We start from the raw sequence: 19,201 nt of genomic DNA, 5'->3' as shown, positions 1-19,201 counted from the left end.
ACAGTATCAGTTTGTGGTAATACCCTGTGGTCGGAAAAATGCACCTGCCACATTTCAAAGGTTGGTTAAAAAAGTCCTCACAAGCCTGGATGACCACTGTGCAGCTTATTTTGATGATATTGCTGTCTTAGGTTCCACCTGTGAAGATCACCTGATCCACCTGAAAAATGTTTTGGAGGCCCTGCAAAAGGCAAAAGGCAGGCCTAACTATCAAGGCTACTAAGTGCCAGATAGGGCAGAGTCAGGTTGTGTACCTGGGCCACCTAGTAGGTGGAGGCCAGGTTCAACCATTGCAGAGCAAAATCCAGACCATAATGAACAAGTTACTTACCTTCGGTAACGATATATCTGTAAGAAACAGTAGTTAGTATTAGATTCCTTACCTTAGAATATCCCCAGGCGTCAGTCTGGATCCGGAAACTTTTGCGTAGCAGTACCCCTGCGCGTCTGCAGGCGTCCCCTGCGGCTCCGCGTCTGTCGTTGGCGTCGTGCGCCGTGATGACGTTGCTGGAGTATATAGACCCCGCCTCCGCGCGCTGACGTCAGTTCTTTGCACACAGCTTTTCCGCGCCAGAACACGCAGAGCCATGTGAGAACCAACACTGGTGCCATTTGAAACTAGGGCCCTGAAAGGGATGTCCTTAACCCTAGGTATCAGTTCGCAGAATGGGGAGGATGGGTGGGGTGGTAAGGAATCTAATACGAACTACTGTTTCTTACAGATATATCGTTACCGAAGGTAAGTAACTTGTTCATCTGAAAGAAACAGGTTAGTATTGGATTCCTTACCTTAGAATAGATACCCCAGCAATACCAACCCCGGTGGTGGGTCTGCGATCCAATACAATCCTACACCAGAAAGTCCTGGAGGACAGAACGGCCAAAGAAGCCATCCCTCCGGACTTGACTGTCCAGGAAGTAGTGCCTCGCAAAAGTGTGCAGCGAGGCCCACGTAGCCGCCTGGCAAATGTCCTGCAAGGTGACTCCCCGGCCCAGGGCAGTAGTAGCCGCCATGGCCAGAGTGGAATGGGCCCTCAGCCCAACAGGAGGCTCCTTCCGAGCCAAAGAGTAGCACGCTTTGATGCATAGAACGACCCACCGAGAGATGGTCCGTTTATGCACCGCCCGTCCCTTCTTCGCACCCACGTAGCCAACAAACAGTTGGTCATCCACCCGGAACTGGCATGTGCGATCCATATACAATGAAAGCGCACGTTTTGGGTCCAGACGTTGGAGCCGCTCTTCATCCTTTGAAGGATGCGGAGGCGGGAAGAAGGAGGGTAAGGTGATGGACTGCCCGATGTGAAAAGCAAAGACTACTTTGGGCAGGAAAGAAGGTCTATTTCTCAAAACCACCTTGTGGACATGAAAGGAGGTTTGACAGAAAGAGACTGGAGCTCACTCACTCTCCTGGCAGAGGTGATGGCAACCAGGAAGGCCGTCTTTAAAGTCAGGAGACGGAGAGGACAGGAATGAAGTGGCTCAAAGGGAGCACACATCAAGAAGGTTAGAACTAGGTTCAAGTCCCACTGAGGCATCACAAACGGAACAGGTGGATAAATGTGTGTGATGTCCTTCAAGAACATTGTTACAATAGGGGACTTGAACAGAGAAGGTTGATCAGGTAGCCTCAGAAAGGCCGAAAGGGCAGAAAGGTAGCCCTTGATAGTGCCCAGAGCAGAGCCCTGCTGGGCAAGAGAGAGAAGAAAGAGGAGAACCTCGGAAAGAGGGGCAGAGAGAGGATCCACAGCCTTTGCTGTGCACCAAGCCACAAATCTGTTCCACCTGCAGGCGTATACCGACTTACTGGAGGGACGCTTGGCTGCCAGAATCACATCACAGACTTCAGGAGGCAAGTCAAATGGCCTCAACTGTCGCCGCTCAATCTCCACGCATGGAGGTGGAGACTGGACAGGTTCGGGTGGAGGACCGTCCCCTGCTGCTGCGACAGAAGGTCCTCCTGAAGGGGCAGGCGGATCGGGGGACCGACTGACATGCTGAGTAGCTCTGGATACCAGTACCTTCGAGCCCAGTCCGGAGCCACAAGGATGACTTGGGCCCGGTCGCGCCTCATCTTCTTCAGCACTCTGGGCAGAAGTGGTATAGGCGGAAAGGCGTATAATAGACCGCAACTCCACTCGCGCCGAAAGGCGTCGCTGTGCGAGAGCCGTCTTGGAAACTCCAACGCGCAGAACTGATGACATTGCGCGTTCTCTTCTGTGGCGAATAGATCTAACCAAGGCTCTCCCCATCGCAGAAAGAGGCCTTGCACCACGTCCGAGTTCAGACGCCATTCGTGATCCATCGAGCACCGACGGCTGAGTTCATCCGCCCTGGCGTTCAGAGAGCCCGCCAGGTGTTGAACCACCAGGGTCACTCCCTGATGTTCCAGCCACTGCCAGAGGCGCAGAGCCTCTTGGCAAAGGGTCCACGACCCCACCCCGCCCTGTTTGTTGCAGTACCACATGGCGGTGGTGTTGTCCGTTAACACCTGCACCACACTCCCGCTGACAAAGGGGAGGAATGCCTTCAGTGCCAGACGAATCGCCCGTAGCTCCAACAAATTGATATGGAGCCGGGACTCCGCCGGAGACAAGATGCCTCTGATCTCCGCCTCTCCCAAGTGGCCTCCCCAGCCCTGGAGGGACGCGTCCATCACAACAACGTGCTCCGGTTGGGGAAGGGAGAGGGATCTGCCTCTGACCCAATCGCGGTCCATAAGCCACCACTGCAGTTGTCTCGCAGTGCCCTCTGAGATCAAGACATGATCGGACAAGTTGCCCTGATGCTGGGCCCACTGAAACTTCAGGTCCCACTGCAGAGCCCGCATCCGCCACCGGGCGTGATGCACCAGAAGGATGCAGGAAGCCATCAGCCCCAGCTGCCGCAGCGTCAACCTGACCGAAACCCGGGATAACGGCTGGAAGATGGGAATCAAAGCCTGTATATCCTGGACTCGCCGTTCCGGAGGATAAACCCGAAACTGTGCCGAGTCGAGAACCGCTCCGATGAAAAGGAGCTTTTGAGAGGGACACAGGTGTGATTTCGGCACATTGATGGAAAACCCCAGCTCGTGCAGGAGGTCTGCCGTCATCTGAAGGTGGTGGACGACTGTCTGGGGCGAGCTCGCCTCCAACAACCAGTCGTCTAGGTAGGGGAAGACTGAAACCCCTAACCTGCGCAGATGGGCTGCGACCACCGCCATCACCTTTGTGAACACCCGTGGGGCGCTGGTAAGGCCGAAGGGGAGCACGATAAACTGAAAGTGCTCTTGGCCTACCGTGAACCACAGGTAACGCCGGTGAGTCGGCAGGGCGGGGAAGTGAAAATATGCATCCTGCAAGTCCAACGCTACCATCCAGTCTTGCGGGTCTAGAGCAGCCAAGACCTGAGCTAAAGCCAACATCTTGAACTTCTCCTTCTGGAGGAAGCCGTTGACGTTCCGTAGGTCCAAGATAGGACGTAGGCCCCCTTTGTCCTTCTTGGGTACCAGAAAGTAGTGGGAATAGCAACCACGCCCTACTTCTGGCCCAGGAACGCGCTCGATGGCCCCCTTGGCCAAGAGGGCCGTAACTTCCTCCTTCAGAAGTGTCAAGTGGTCCCCCGACACACGGTGGTTCTGCGGTGGCATGGCTGGAGGAGTGGTCTCGAAGGGGAGGGAGTAGCCCCTTCGGACGATCTGCAGCACCCACCTGTCCGAGGTGATGGTGCGCCAGTGGGAGTGGTGATGGCGAACCCTGCCACCCACCGGCGTCACATGGGCCCGAAAGCACGGACTAGGAGGATTTTGTGGCGGATGCTGCGGGAGGAGGTGTGGTCTGACCTCGCCGTTGTCCCCGACCGCCTCCACGGCGGTTTCCGCGGCCGCCACCGCGTTGATAGGTTTGTTGCGGCGCGTGGCTGGCAGCACGTGTGGGACCGCCCCTTCCTTGGCCACGAAAGGAGCGAAACGAACCCGTTTGCTGGCGCTGGGTCGAGAGACCTAAGGACTTGGCCGTGACCCTGGAGTCCTTGAAGCGCTCCAGCGCGTGGTCCGCTTTGTCACCTAACAGGCGACTGCCATCAAACGGCATGTCCATCAAAGCATTCTGGACATCTGCCGAAAAATTGGCGGATCTCAGCCAGGCGTGGCGACGAATCGCCACCGTCGTGGACATCGCTCTGCCCAGCGAGTCGGTCGTATCAAGACCACACCTGATGGAGTATTTTGCTGCGTCTCGGCCTTCAATTATAGCCTTGCCGAGCTTAGCCCGTACCTCCGGCGGGCATTCCGGCAGCAAGTCCGCGACCGTGTCCCACAGAGAGTGGGTGTAGCGGCAAGAGGCATGCGGTGTTGCAAGACCGCAGTCCCAGACTCAGGGACGAGAAGACCTTCTTTCCATACTGGTCGTACCTCTTTGATTCCCTGTCGGGCGGGGCGACGGGAATGCGGTCTGGGAAGTCGAGGCCTGGATTACCAGGCTCTCAGGGGTGGGATGGGTGGACAGGAACTTGGGGTCATCCGTACACGGACGTTGCGTCTGGCCACGTTCCTATCAACAGGCGAACCTGAAGCGGGCCTGGACCACGTGCCCAAAAGAACGTCAGACAAGGCCTCGTTGAACGGCAGCAGTGGCTCCTGTGGGCATGACTGCGGTTTGAGTAAACCTCAATGAGGATGTTAGTCCTCACGGCCGCGATGGGGAGCTCAAGGTTCAAGGCCTTGGCAGCCCTCATCAACACCACTGAATAAGCTGCCCCCTCCTCCGAAGCCACAGTAGGAGGCGAGACAAAGCCAGGGTTAGGGGATTTGTCTAGACCACTCGCGTCACCCAAGTCACCTGCCCAGTCCACATTGTACTGACATTCACGTGTCAGAGGGTCCTCAGACCCCTCCCAATCCTCTCCGTAATCTGCCTCCTCATCATATTCGGGATCAACATAGCAGACCGGCTCCTCGGGGTTCATAGGCCCCATCGGCGTCGGGCGACGCCGGTTCGGCTCCGTGACCGGAGTCGGAGAGGGTATGGGGGCGGAGCCGCCCGGAGCCGGCGCCGGAGGACCGGCTTCGTGCGGGGACGGCGTCGGGGGCAGCCCCGATGGAATCGGCACCGGGGAGGTTGGCTGGCCAGCCGGCGTCGAACCTGAAGGCCCCTGCGGCGCCGGGACCGGTGCCGTCGGCGGCGCCGGGGCCGGAGCACCCGGCGGCGTCGAGGCAGGAGCACCCGACCCGCTAGGGCCCTCTGACGAGGGCACAGGGCCCGAAGGCGTCGTAGGCCCCGTCGGAGGAGACAGCTTCCTCATGGCCATGAGGAACTCCTCTATCTCCTCGGGCGTCGCGCCTTGCCCAGGGACCGTAGGGTATGGAGCAGGCCGCGCCGGCGGCTCATGCCGAGCCGCGGGGGTGGGACCACCCGAACCCCCGGCCGCATCGCGCGAGCGTCGAGGGGAGTCGGGGGTACAATGACGACGCCCCGACTTCTTGTGTTTCCTACCTGAGGAACCAGAGGAATGGTGATGACTCCCGGAGCGCTCGTGACGGCTCCGCGACCGCTCCCTCGACCGCTTCCTCGACCTCCGGCCGGACCGGGACCTCTCTCGACGCGGGCCGACACCCGCTGCTCGAGTAGCTTGCCGGACCGCTCCCGCCTAGCTTTACTCGTCAAGGCCCGGCAATCGACACAGGCGTCCACGTCGTGGTCGGGGCCCAGGCACCGGAGGCAGAGTCGGTGATGGTCCGTGACCGACATCGTGCGGTCGCAGTCATCACAGTTCTTAAAACCAGGCATCCTACTGGCACCTTAAGAAGATATCAAAAAGATTCAAAAACTTTGGTCAAAGACCGGAGTACTGCTCTTCGGATCTGCGCTAACTGGCGCAGAAAAAAGAAGAACTGACGTCAGCACGCGGAGGCGGCGTCTATATACTCCAGCGACGTCATCACGGCGCACGACGCCAACGACGGACGCGGAGCCGCCGGGGACGCCTGCAGACGACGCGCAGGGGTACTGCTAAGCAAAAGTTTCCGGATCCAGACTGACGCCTGGGGATATTCTAAGGTAAGGAATCTAATACTAACCTGTTTCTTTCAGATGGACTGGGTTGCTCCAACCTCCCAGTCTCGGGTCAGAGCTTTCTTGGGCCTGACTGGGTACTATAGGAGATTTGTCAAGGGGTATGGTTCCATTGTGACCCCCCTGAATGACTTAACGTCTAACAGAATGCCTAAGAAAGTTCAGTGGACAGTCAGCTGTCAAAAGACATTTGATGACCTGAAGCAGGCCATGTGCACTGCACCAATTCTGCAAAGTACTAACTACTCCAAATAATTCATTGTTCAAACAGATGCTTCTGAGTTGGGTGTAGGGGCTGTGCTATTACAATTAAATGAAGAAGGTCATGACCAGCCAGTAGCTTTTATTAGCAGAAGGCTGACACCTAGAGAGAAACGTTGGGTCAGCTATTGAGAAGGAGGCCTTTGCTGTGGTTTGGGCCCTGAAGAAGCTGAGGCCATACTGGTTTGGTACTCACTTCACAGTTCAGACAGACCATAAGCCCCTCTTGTGGCTAAAACAGATGAAGGGTGAAAATCCCAAACTGCTCAGGTGGTCCATTTCCCTACAGGGGATGGATTATACAGTGGAAAATAGACCGGGAGGGTAACCATGGCAATGCAGATGGACTCTCCAGATATTTCCACTTAGAACATGAAGACTCGACTGGTCAAGATTAGTTTAATGTCCCTGCGTGTGGGAGGGGGGGGGGGGTGTAGGAGAGTAGGGTCTGCTTCAGATAGTTACCCCCACTTTTTGCTGTGATTCACTGGTTTTTCGACTTTAGTATGGCTGCGGTCCTGCTAATCAGGCCCACCCCCTAGCTGTTCTCTCTCCAAATTGATACCAGGTACTTTAGGTACATACTAGATTGGTTACTGGGTCACCCTTGTGAGCCCCTGTAAAGTGTACCTTAGTTACCCAGGGCATAGGTGCACCCTGGGCCTACCAGGGGCTGCAGCATGTATTATGCCACCCCAGGTTAGCCTTCAAAACTGACACCACAGGTCTGCACCTGCAGCCTGGGTAAGGTGGTGTAATCACTCCTTTCTTAGATGATATATATATATATATATATATATATATATATACATATATATACCTATATATACATACACACACACCTGAAATGGGTTTTGTTTTGACTTATACTGGGTGATCCCCTGTGTCAGGGAATTGGGTGCAATTCGGCACGTTGATGGAGAACCCCAGCAAATGCAGGAGCTCGGCTGTAGTCTGGAGGTGGGAGACAGCTGCATGGGGCCGACCCGGCTTCAACAGCCAGTCATCAAGATAGGGGAAGACTGAAAACCCTGATCTAAGCAGATGAGCTGCGACCACCGCCATCACTTTCGTGAAAACCCGAGGGGCGCTGCTAAAGCCGAAGGGGTCAGAGTGAACTGAAAATGCTCCTGCCCTATCATGAATTGCAGGTAACGACGGTGGGTCGGCAGAACGGGAATATGAAAATAAGCGTGCTGCAGGTCCAACCAACCAGTCTTGCGGGTCTAGGGCAGACACGACCTGAGCAAGCGTGAGCATCTTGAACTTCTCCTTCCGGAAGGAAGCGATTGTTGTTCTGAAGGTCTAAGAAAGGACGCAGGCCCTTGTCCTTCTTTGGAACCAATAAGTAGTGGGAATAACAACCATGACCTACTTCTGACATTGAAACGCGCTTGATGGCCCTCTTGGCCAAGAGGGTCGCAACTTCCTGCTGGAGAAGTGTCCAGTGATCCCCCAACATGCGGTGCTACTGTGGTGGCATGGCTGGAAGGGTAATCTCGAAGGGGAGGGAGTAGCCCCTTCAGACCAGTTGTAGAACCCACCTGTCCGATGTGATGGCGCGCCAATGGTGGAGGTGATGGCAAATCCTGCCACCCACTGGCGTGTGGGGGGCCTGAAACACAGGACCAGGAAGGTTTGGAGGCAGCAGCTGCAGGGGTTGTGGTGGACTGACCCGCACACTGTCCCCGTGACCCGCCTCTGCGGGTCCCATGTCCGCTGCTGCGCTGAGACTGTTGCGGCACAGGCCTGTGGCTTTGAAACGAACGTGCTTGGGCGCCCCTTCCTTGGCCACGAAAGGAGCGAGAAGCGGAAGGCGTGCATGTGACCGAAAGGCCTAAGGACTTGGCCGTAGCCCACAAGTCCTTAAAATTTTCCAACGCGCAGTCTGCTTTATCGCCCAAGAGGCGAGTGGCATCAAAGGCCAAGTCCATCAATGTGTTCTGGACATCCCCAGAAAAGCCAGGCGTGACGGTGTAGCGCCACTGTCATTAAACCCTGCCCAGTTACATCAAGGATACTGGTGATTTCCTTGGCAAAGTGAAAAATATACAATGGTCAGGAGAGATGTATCTCATCTCATTAGACATTGAGTCTTTATACACCAGCATTGACCACCAGGCAGGGCTAAAAGCAGTCAAATTCTTTTTGGACCAAAGACCGTGCGAGTTCTATCAGCACAATAAAGCCTTAATCAATCTAATGAGCTGGTGTCTTAATAACAATTTCTTTCTGTTCGGAAAGGAGTTGTTCAAGCAACTAAGGGGCGTGGCAATGGGAGCCTGCTTCTCCCCCAGCTATGCGTGCTTGCACGTTGGCTGGTGGGAGGAGCAGGTCCTCAAAAATGACTATTCTTCCATCTTTGATACCAACATCAAATACTTCTTTAGGTATATTGATGACATTTTCATCGTGTGGCAGGGAAGCAAAGAAAAAGCAGTGGAATTCATAGAAAACATCAATGTGAACGATTTAAATCTCCACTTCACCTACCACATAGATGAATCCAGTATAGAGTTTCTGGATGTCAGGTTATATGTGGTTGATGGAAGAGTAGAAAGTACCTTGTTCAGAAAACCCACTGCAGGTAATGTCACACTCCACGCCTCTAGTGCTCATCCCAGGCACCTTGTTGCCAGTATCCCTTATGGGGAATAGTTACGCCTCAAAAGGAAATGTAGCACTGACATTGAATACAACGCTTGTGCTGCAGAATCCATACTGCGCATGAAGGCAAGAGGCTACTCTGACAAGATACTGACAACAGCGCTTGCTAAAACAGCCCTTAGATCAAGAGCTAGTCTACTACCAGCTTCAAGAGAGGAACAGTTCGTCCCCTATGATTCTTCTGATTCACCAGCCACTTCTGAGACGGACGATTGTAATCAGTGTCCAAGACTGATAACAGCATACAGTGAAAACGAACGTAAGATCAGATCTATTATCAACAAAAATTGGGCAATAGTATTAACTGATCCCGTTCTAAGAATGAGCTTACCATCTAGCCCCACTATCACATTCAGCAGAGCGAGGAACATGGGGGCTGTGATAGACCCAACGAGCCCTGAAATAGGAACCAAACCTAACTGGCTTAAACCCAAATCTGGTTTTTACAAATGTTCCACATGCCGTGCGTGTAAATTCGGGGTGAACAAAACAGAATATCAAACTCCCTTCTGTCCCACACCACATAAAATAATGGGTAACTACAATTGTAAGACCAAATTCGCAGTCTATGTTCTCACATGTACCTGCGGCTTAAATTACATCGGCAGCACCAAGCTACAGGTACATGAGAGAATCTTACAGCATCTGCGTGCAATTTTGCATAGTGACCCTAATTATCCTGTGGCACGCCACTTCAAACAGGTGCATGGAAACAACCTATCTTGTTTGCAATATTCTGTGGTATCCTCCGTCCCAAAACCACGCAGAGGAGGTAACAGAGAGGCTTTACTTAGAAGATTAGAAACTAAGTTCATTCTTAACTTCGATAGTAAATGCCCAAATGGACTTAATAATACTGAAGATATGTACACGTGTCTTTAACTGATTATTCCGATTGTTCTATCTGACATTGTAAGGTTTATCATCTACTATAGAATGTATTGTTGATCTGACTGCAAAGATCCTACATTGAGTAGGTTTTTAATCTTGGGTTTAGGTAAGAAGATTCGGAGCTTCAGATATATATTTTACGACAGCTGTCGATTTCTTATCTTACCAATTCACACTATGGCCAGGATAAAACATAGGGGGTTGTGTACTATCAGTGTGGGAAAAGTGGTACCCTTGGACATGATTCGTGGTTTTAAAACTGATTGCAATATCTGATGTCACTGCCTATTTCTTTCTTTTGTGTCCTGGCCTGGTTTTGGATGCAAAATGCATTTTTATTTTGGAATAATTTTATTCTACACAAATTTCTTGCACATAGGAGTTTAAAGGGAAAAAATAAGTATTGCTGCTATGCTCTATTTTTGCACATTCTTTTTAATCAGAGTCACGAATGAAGTAAGTAGCTGTTTGCATTCATGCAGTTATGAGAAACAAAAATTTGATTGTACATAATATTGGGTATATGGATTTATCCAGGAATTTATATGTGTCAAACAGACTTTCTATGAAATAGATTGTAATTAATGAAGCAATCAGAAAATATTTTAAAAAATATTTTTTTTAACGATATTTAGCAACAATTATTGTTTCCTTTTAAGATTAATTTAAATAAAAGGATCAATATCGTTTTAATGGGTAACACATCAAATGTTGTTATGAATATGTAACATTGGAGAAATCAAACCCATAGGATAAAGTCGCCTAGTCTGTTTGTTATGTTTATAGCCAACTTGCCGACCACGTGACCTGAGTAGGAAGGGCATAACATTTAAATGGCTACAACCTGTTACAGCCTGTATGTGATCAAGGGCGTCTGAGCCCGAAACGCGTCATCTGTTGTTTGCTGCTGAGGTTGGAATAAATAACATCTTGCCTACAAAGACGTGGTTCGCTTCTCCTTCTTCGCCGCCGAGGTGTTGGTGGAAGTGGTTGGAGTTTCGCCTGAGAGAGATATATATATATATATATATATATATATATATATACACACACACACACACACACACACCTGAAATGGGTTTTGTTTTGACTTATACTGGGTGATCCCCTGTGTCAGGGAATTGGGTGAAACTTCGGCACGTTGATGGAGAACCCCAGCAAATGCAGGAGCTCGGCTGTAGTCTGGAGGTGGGAGACAACTGCATGGGGCCGACCCGGCTTCAACAGCCAGTCATCAAGATAGGGGAAGACTGAAAACCCTGATCTAAGCAGATGAGCTGCGACCACCGCCATCACTTTCGTGAAAACCCGAGGGGCGCTGCTAAAGCCGAAGGGGTCAGAGTGAACTGAAAAAGCCTGTGGCTTTGAAACGAACGTGCTTGGGCGCCCCTTCCTTGGCCACGAAAGGAGCGAGAAGCGGAAGGCGTGCATGTGACCGAAAGGCCTAAGGACTTGGCCGTAGCCCACAAGTCCTTAAAATTTTCCAACGCGCAGTCTGCTTTATCGCCCAAGAGGCGAGTGGCATCAAAGACCAAGTCCATTAATGTGTTCTGGACATACCCAGAAAAGCCAGGCGTGACGGTGTAGCGCCACTGTCATTAAAATTGCCCTGTCCAGCGAGTCAGCAGTGTCAAGACCACAACGGATGGTGAACTTGGCTGCGTCTCTCCCCTCAGCAATAGCTTGGGAAAGAATTGTCCGAGCCTCCACCGGACACTGAGGCAGCACTTGCGCCACTGTATCCCACACAGAATGGGAGAAACGGCCCAAGAGACATGTGGTGTTCACAGACCACTGGCCTGAACTGGTGGAAGAGAAAATCTTATTCCCAAATTACTCCAGTTTCTTGGATTCCCTGTCCGGAGGTGCGGAAGGGAATGCGCTTGGGGACGCAGAGGCTTGGACAACCAAGCTCTCGGGGTGGGGTGTTGGGAGTGGAAAACGGGGTCGCCCGGGGCAGGGCGATGGCATCGGGCCACGTTCTTGTCAACAGGAGCCCCTGTGTTGGGCATGGCCAGGTGCCCAAAAAAACGTCTGAGAGTGCATCGTTAAAGGGCAGCAGCGGCTCCGTAGTAGCGGAAGCTGGCCAAAGCACCTCCGTCAGGAGATTAGTTCTGACGGCCACAGTAGGGAGTTTGAGGTGGAGAGCCTCAGCTGCCCTGCGCAACACCATAGAATATGATCCACCCTCCTCCGTAGCCACGGTAGAAGGAGACAGTGTGCCAGTTTCCAGAGCATAATCCTGGTCACCTGCATACCCCGGATCCTCATCCCAGACAAGGACTAACTCTCATTGGGATGCGAGAGGGTCTTCAGACCCCTCCCAATCCTCCCAGTCTTCCATTGCCTGTGGAAGAGGTGGAACATACGTAGCTGGGCTGACAAAGGGAAAGAAATTCCCAAACGGCGTCGGAATCTGCGTCGGTCGACACCCTTCCGCCACCTGTCCCACGCCGGGGACGGCGTCTGGCTAGTTTGCGGCCGGCGGCGTCAATGTTGGTGGAGGTCATACAGGGCCAACGGGCATGGACGGTGTTTCAGGCCTTGGTCCACGGGGGGGGGGGGGGTTCCCTCGGCATCGACGACATTGGAGCCGGCGACGTCAAAGAACAAGGATCCCCAACCGGGCCCGCGGGGCCAGAAGGTGAACCGGCGGAACCAGACGGTCCAAAGACACGTGCCATGGCTGACAGGAACTCCTGCAGCTGATGGATCAAGAAACAGCACGGAACCAACTCCCACGCCAGCAGCCACTTTCGGGACCGGGCAGGCAAAGTTTTCGAAGCCATGGCCCGGCAGTGGAGGCAGGACTCAGAGTCATGGTCGCGCCCCAGGCAGTAGAGACACTCAGATCTGTCACCGACATTGTGCGGGGACAGGCTTTGCAGGACTTAAAACCGGGCATCCCTACACACCTGAAGATTGATTATATACTTGAAAACAGAGACAAAAAGTCTCAAAAAACTCAGTCAAAAAATGACTGGGGGGTACCGCTCTTCCCGGAGCTGCACTTGCTGGCGCGGAAAAAAAAGTTCAGGTCTACTACCACTTATATTCTCATACACAACACGGGACCTGTTCACACAGTGAATCTCGTCCTAAGATCCTTACCAATCTATTGTAATTTCCATTGGGCCAGCGGTTAATCCTATCCCGTCTGTGCTTTCTGGATCTGGGTCACCATTTTTAGAAAAGAAAAAAAGTTAACATTTTAACTGTTGCGTTGGTTCTAATTGGTGTCTCCCTAAGTCAATTCCCGGCCCTCATGTGAAGTGTATATGCTTCAGGTGAGCGAAAAGAGATTATAGAGTGAATAAAATGTGAGAAAGGGTTGGTGGTGCCTCACGGAAGTAACACCAAGGGAGTAAGCAAGATGGTACTCATCTGTTTCCTCAAGTTCTCATCATCAGCAACCACCAATCCATAACAAATGTGTGAGGGGTGAAAAAAGATAAGAAAGGTGTACTGCAGGATCAACCCAGAAATTAGGACTGCAAATGTCCCAGTCAAAACCGAGCTAGAACACACTGGCTATTTTACTTTTATTCAGTCCTGTGTCTCTGCTCATTTAAAAGCAGACATGTTATATTGCCAAGGGAAGACCCACGACAGTTTCTTAAGGGCGTGGGTCAATCACTCCACCCTGCACCAATTGTTGTCTATTATTTAGTGTTACAGGAAGTTGCCCCTCATGGGCATACCTGTACCCGTAAGCGCATAGGAGTGTGTGCACAGTCACTGTCTCACTGGCTCTCACGTTTACTGCCTCCGTCAGTCGTGACCGCGTTGGTGTGTAGCGTGGTTATGAGACATCGTACACACCAACGCAGTCACAACTGACGGGAGTCAGTGAACGTGAGAACCAGTGAGACAGTGACTGTCTATATGTGAAAGATTAAGAACTTTTATTTGATCCAACATAAAAAAGACACTAACCTTTCTAGGTTTGCTAAAGATATAACTGGTCCAGATCCAATTGCGTTTCAAATGTCCATAAAAACTCGAATCAAGACCTGCAGAACCCAATCCATCACCAGGAATAGAGCCATCATCCTTTACTTTGCGGCTGCCTCTATAATAAGGAGGAAACATTTATTTTTAGCATTTAAGGTAACTTTTCCTTTGTTTCCCAACTAGTTTTAGGGTACACATGTACTATTATCTATACACACAAAAAAGTTCTAAAAAACACTGATCGCCTCATCCAAACCCAACACGTTACACTTTATATTTCAGAAATCTGCATTATGCTAATAATCAATCAGTTAATTTGTCTTCACAGAAAAGTTGAAAGGTACATCCTTTTGAAGAAGTTGGTTCTGTACTGTTCACCCTTCAGTTGACCTTTGTAATACCTGCACATAGCAGGCAGTCGGTGTATGCACGAGGGCCCAATAAGGTTCTAGGCCGCTGAAATGACAGTGTACACTCTAGCACTTCATCATTGAGATCTCACCCACCCCCCCACACACACTTCAATTCCCAGAAATTTCTACACCAGTGAATATGACATAATCCCACGAGTCTGAGAAATGTGAAGCATGAGGAAGGCAGCAATATCAAGGTGAAGCAACGTCACAGGAAGTTTACAACTTGCTCTCTTACTGAATGCTATTCACTGGGCAGCCACTCGTTCCCTTTACGTGGCAGGAAGAAAGCAGCAATTTAATGGACTCAAATCAAAGGGCAATACAGAAAATACATTCCTTAGGCCGATCATTTATTAACCCTGACAGCCGAAGATAGTGTCAGTAAAGTCGTGCTGGAACCATTTTCAGAGTGGTGTGTGGACATTAATATGACATCACTGACGTCAGAGACTCAACAATCCAAGCATCACACAAAGAACAAGTATAGCAAAGGAGCCACGCCCATGCAACAGGACAGTGGTATGGGTGTGTAGCTTGGAGTGCTTTTTAAAGGAAACTGACATTTACATTTACTGACAGCACATTTTCCATTGAAATGGCCACAGAATTTGCATTGACAAAGTTTTGTCTTGAAGTTTTACTAATAAAACTATATAGATCAACAAAAAAAGTGTTTTATTAACGAATGGCATATTTTGAAGTATTTATACAGTTAATTTAAAGGTATTTAAATGTTGTGTGATAGAATAAAATTGACACCCTAAATAAAGCCTTTAATTTCACTCTCCCTATACCCCACCAAGAGTGTCACATAGTTCCTACAAATTCTTCTAACTATGCAGAGAAAGAAAAGTAAACCTCAATCTTCATGTTAACAGAATAAACAACAATTTGTTAGAAGATGTATCTTGCGATCTGACCTGTGTTTGAATGCACAACAAATGTGACAAGACAAAAAAACAATTTAAAGGCATATTTCTTGCTCATTCAACTTCTGAACTCCAACATGATTATTTTGGGGAGGCTGCCGTGCTCTACTTCCAGGGCCTAGGAGTCACTATGAAACCAGTTTGAAAGGTGAGGTACTTTACAACACAACTGCACAAGTATTTAAAAGGAAACCTGATTAACTGTGTCAACAAGTAATTGAGGCTCCATTGAGCAGTGAAGTAAAGCACAAGTTGAAACATGTTCACCAACTCCTTGAAAGTGATAAACGACCAACATCTCAAAAAGAGGATTGTGTAAAGACTCACAGAGGCGGAAAAAATAGATGTAGGTAAGTCTTTATTTGAAGTAATACCCTGAAACCAAATATGTGTTGTCGTCTCTTCCAGAAGTAAGCATCAACTTTCATCCTCAACCGCTGCCTATGCCCAAGGTTCTAGTTTAGAATGTGCAAGATGGCATCCGCAAGCTAGGACGTGTGAGCTGATCACTCCTGAGTGTCCCTACATCCACACTGACTGGTCTTTCGGCTAGATACAATGTGTCGGTGAATTGCGTATACTCATCGGCTGGTTGAGTATAATATTATTGCTCGAGTAATAGCGTTATGGACACCTGAATATCGGAGAGTGGTTTCTAGGCTTGCTATTTGGATAACCTCAGGGACTGTGATACGGACTGCTACTGATCGCGACTACCGTTTGTTCAGCTTTTTCGGCTGTTGTCTGACGCTTCTATGAGGAGAGAAAAGTATCAGCGCGGGACAGCGAGAATGGGAACCTTAAAAATGTTCTGTATAGATGAAAAACTACGGAATACATACCTGAGTTGAAGCCTCCACAGGATGCTGAGTGCTGCAGCGGCTGTGATTTTGCTGGGACTGCAACGACTGCAGCGAGGCTACTGGAGCTCTCAGCGTGGTGTTCTCGTGGCTGCAGCGTTCTACGGTGGCCGATTGGGTACACGCTACATTCCTCCAGTGATGCCTCCCAAGGCTGCGAGAGCTCGCCCCCTGGCTGATTCAACTGCTGGTGGAGCGGGGGCTGGAACAGTGAATGCCAGAAATTCTCCAACTACAAATCAAAGTAACAAAGTTGCAATGGGGGATACGGTGCTAACAGATGAAAAAGCTGTTAAAGACACCACCGTTAGGCGCACTATTCCCCAGTTGTTTTCCGGAGGCAGAGAAAGGAAAAAAGCTATTAATTCGCCTCAAACTGAACCTGCAGAGGGAATTGTGAAGGCATTTGAGCCCCCTGTCGCTGTAAACACTCAAAATACGGGGGAATCTGACACTGCTATTTTCGGGAGTAAGACAGCTCATAATAACCTGTTGTCATCAACACCAATGGCGGATGGAGCGGCAGGGGGCTCATTCACAACGTTAATAGTGATAATACCCCTAATATTGAGGATGACTCGGAGCATTTACTAACTATTTTGAATGATGGAAACGCAAAACATGATTCAGGCGCTAAAAGGGACGTACGAAATAAATAATTTCCCATGAAGAAAACTGACGAACAAGTTACTTACCTTCGGTAACGATATATCTGTAAGAAACATTAGTTAGTGTTAGATTCCTTACCTTAGAATATCCCCAGGCGTCAGTCTGGATCCGGAAACTTTTGCGTAGCAGTACCCCTGCGCGTCGGTAGGCGTCGTCTGCAGGCGTCCCCTGCGGCTCCGCGTCCGTCGTCGGCGTCGTGCGCCGTGATGACGTCGCTGGAGTATATAGACGCCGCCTCCGCGCGCTGACGTCAGTTCTTTGTACACAGCTTTTCCGCGCCAGGAGACGCAGAGCCATGAGAGAACCAACACTGGTGCCATGTAAAACTAGGGCCCTGAAAGGGATGTCCTTAACCCTAGGTATCAGTTCGCAGAACGGGGAGGATGGGTGGGTTCGGTAAGGAATCTAACACTAACTAATGTTTCTTACAGATATATCGTTACCGAAGGTAAGTAACTTGTTCATCTGAAAGAAACACGTTAGTGTTAGATTCCTTACCTTAGAATACATACCCCAGCAATACCAACCCCGGTGGTGGGTCTGCGAACCAATACATTTCTACACCAGAAAGTCCTGGAGGACAGAACGGCCAAAGAAGCCATCCCTCCGGACTTGACTGTCCAGGCAGTAGTGCCTCGCAAAGGTGTGCAGCGAGGCCCACGTAGCCGCTTGGCAAATGTCCTGCAAGGGGACTCCCCGGCCCAGGGCAGTGGTAGCCGCCGTGGCCCGAGTGAAATGGGCCCTCAGCCCAACAGGAGGCTCCTTCCGAGCCAAAGAGTAGCACGCTTTGATGCAGAGGACGACCCATCGAGAGATGGTTCGTTTACAGACCGCCCGTCCCTTCTTCGCACCCACGTAGCCAACAAACAGTTGGTCATCCACCCGGAACTGGCGTGTGCGATCCATGTAAAATGAAAGCGCACGTTTTGGGTCCAGACGATGGAGCCGCTCTTCATCCTTTGAAGGATGCGGAGGCGGGAAGAAGCAAGGGTGGGTGATGGACTGCCCGATGTGAAAGGCCGAAACAACCTTGGGCAGGAAAGAAGGTCTAGTCCTCAGAACCACCTTATCAGGATGAATGGACAGGAAAGGAGGTTGGACAGAAAGAGCCTGGAGCTCACTCACTCTCCTGGCAGAGGTGATGGCCACCAGGAAAGCCGTCTTCAAAGTCAGGAGACGGAGAGGGCAAGAATGAAGGGGCTCAAAGGGAGCACCCATCAGAAAGGTTAGAACCAGGTTCAAATCCCACTGAGGCATCACAAACGGAACAGGTGGAAACATGTGAGTGATGCCTTTCAAGAACCGAGTTACAATTGGGGATTTGAACAAAGAAGGCTGATCAGGAAGCCTCAAAAAGGCTGAAAGGGCGGAAAGGTAGCCCTTGATAGTGCCCAGAGCAGAGCCCTGCTGGGCAAGAGAAAGAAGAAACAGAAGAACCTCCGAAAGAGGGGCAGAAAGAGGATCCACAGCCTTTGCTGTGCACCATGCCACAAATCTGTTCCACCGACAGGCGTATACCGACTTAGTGGAGGGACGCCTGGCTGCCAGAATAACATCACAGACTTCAGGAGGCAAGTCAAATGGCCTCAACTGCCGCCGCTCAATCTCCAAGCATGGAGGTGGAGACTGGACAGGTTTGGGTGGAGGACCGTCCCCTGCTGCTGCGACAGAAGGTCCTCCTGAAGGGGCAGGCGGATCGGGGGACCGACTGACATGCTGAGTAGCTCGGGATACCAGTATCTTCGAGCCCAGTCCGGAGCCACAAGGATAACTTGGGCCCGGTCGCGCCTGATCTTCTTCAGCACTCTGGGCAGAAGTGGTATAGGCGGAAAGGCGTATAACAGACCGCAACTCCACTCGCGCCGAAAGGCGTCGCCGTGCGAGTGCCGTCTTGGAAACTCCAACGCGCAGAACTGATGACATTGCGCGTTCTCTTCTGTGGCGAATAGATCTAACCAAGGCTCTCCCCATTGCAGAAAGATGCCTTGCGCCACGTCCGAGTTCAGACGCCATTCGTGATCCATCGAGCACCGACGGCTGAGTTTGTCCGCCCTGGCGTTCAGAGAACCTGCCAGGTGTTGAACCGTCAGAGTCACGCCCTGACGTTCCAGCCATTGCCAGAGGCGCAGAGCCTCCTGGCAAAGGGTCCACGACCCCACTCCGCCCTGTTTGTTGCAGTACCACATGGCGGTGGTGTTGTCGGTGAACACCTGCACTACACTCCCGTTGACAAAGGGGAGGAATGCCTTCAGTGCTAGACGAATCGCCCGCAGCTCCAACAGGTTGATATGGAGCCGGGACTCCGCCGGAGACCAGATGCCTCTGATCTCTGCCTCTCCCAAGTGGACACCCCAGCCCTGGAGGGACGCGTCCGTCACGACAACGTGCTCCGGTTGGGGAAGGGAGAGGGACTTGCCCCTGACCCAATCGCGGTCCGTAAGCCACCACTGCAGTTGTCTCGCAGTGCCCTCCGAGATCAAGACGTGGTCGGACAAGTTGCC

The 19,201-nt window shown here is 51.2% G+C and overlaps 1 protein-coding gene across 3 annotated transcripts in view; it reads right to left on the bottom strand.

Annotated features, from left to right (window-relative positions):
* Positions 1-19,201, bottom strand: part of GTF3C1 (general transcription factor IIIC subunit 1) — a 2,762,707-nt gene that overhangs the window by 937,286 nt on the left and 1,806,220 nt on the right. For all 3 annotated transcript variants that reach the window (XM_086940909.1, XM_086940911.1, XM_086940910.1), the window contains one exon: positions 13,809-13,944. In XM_086940909.1, the coding sequence (XP_086797035.1) occupies positions 13,809-13,944 (136 nt within the window). The remainder of the gene's footprint in view (positions 1-13,808; positions 13,945-19,201) is intronic.

Source organism: Lissotriton vulgaris, chromosome 10, assembly GCF_964263255.1.
Source record: "Lissotriton vulgaris chromosome 10, aLisVul1.2, whole genome shotgun sequence".
NCBI lineage: Eukaryota > Metazoa > Chordata > Amphibia > Caudata > Salamandridae > Lissotriton > Lissotriton vulgaris.
This window is presented reverse-complemented; position numbering and strand designations above follow the sequence as displayed.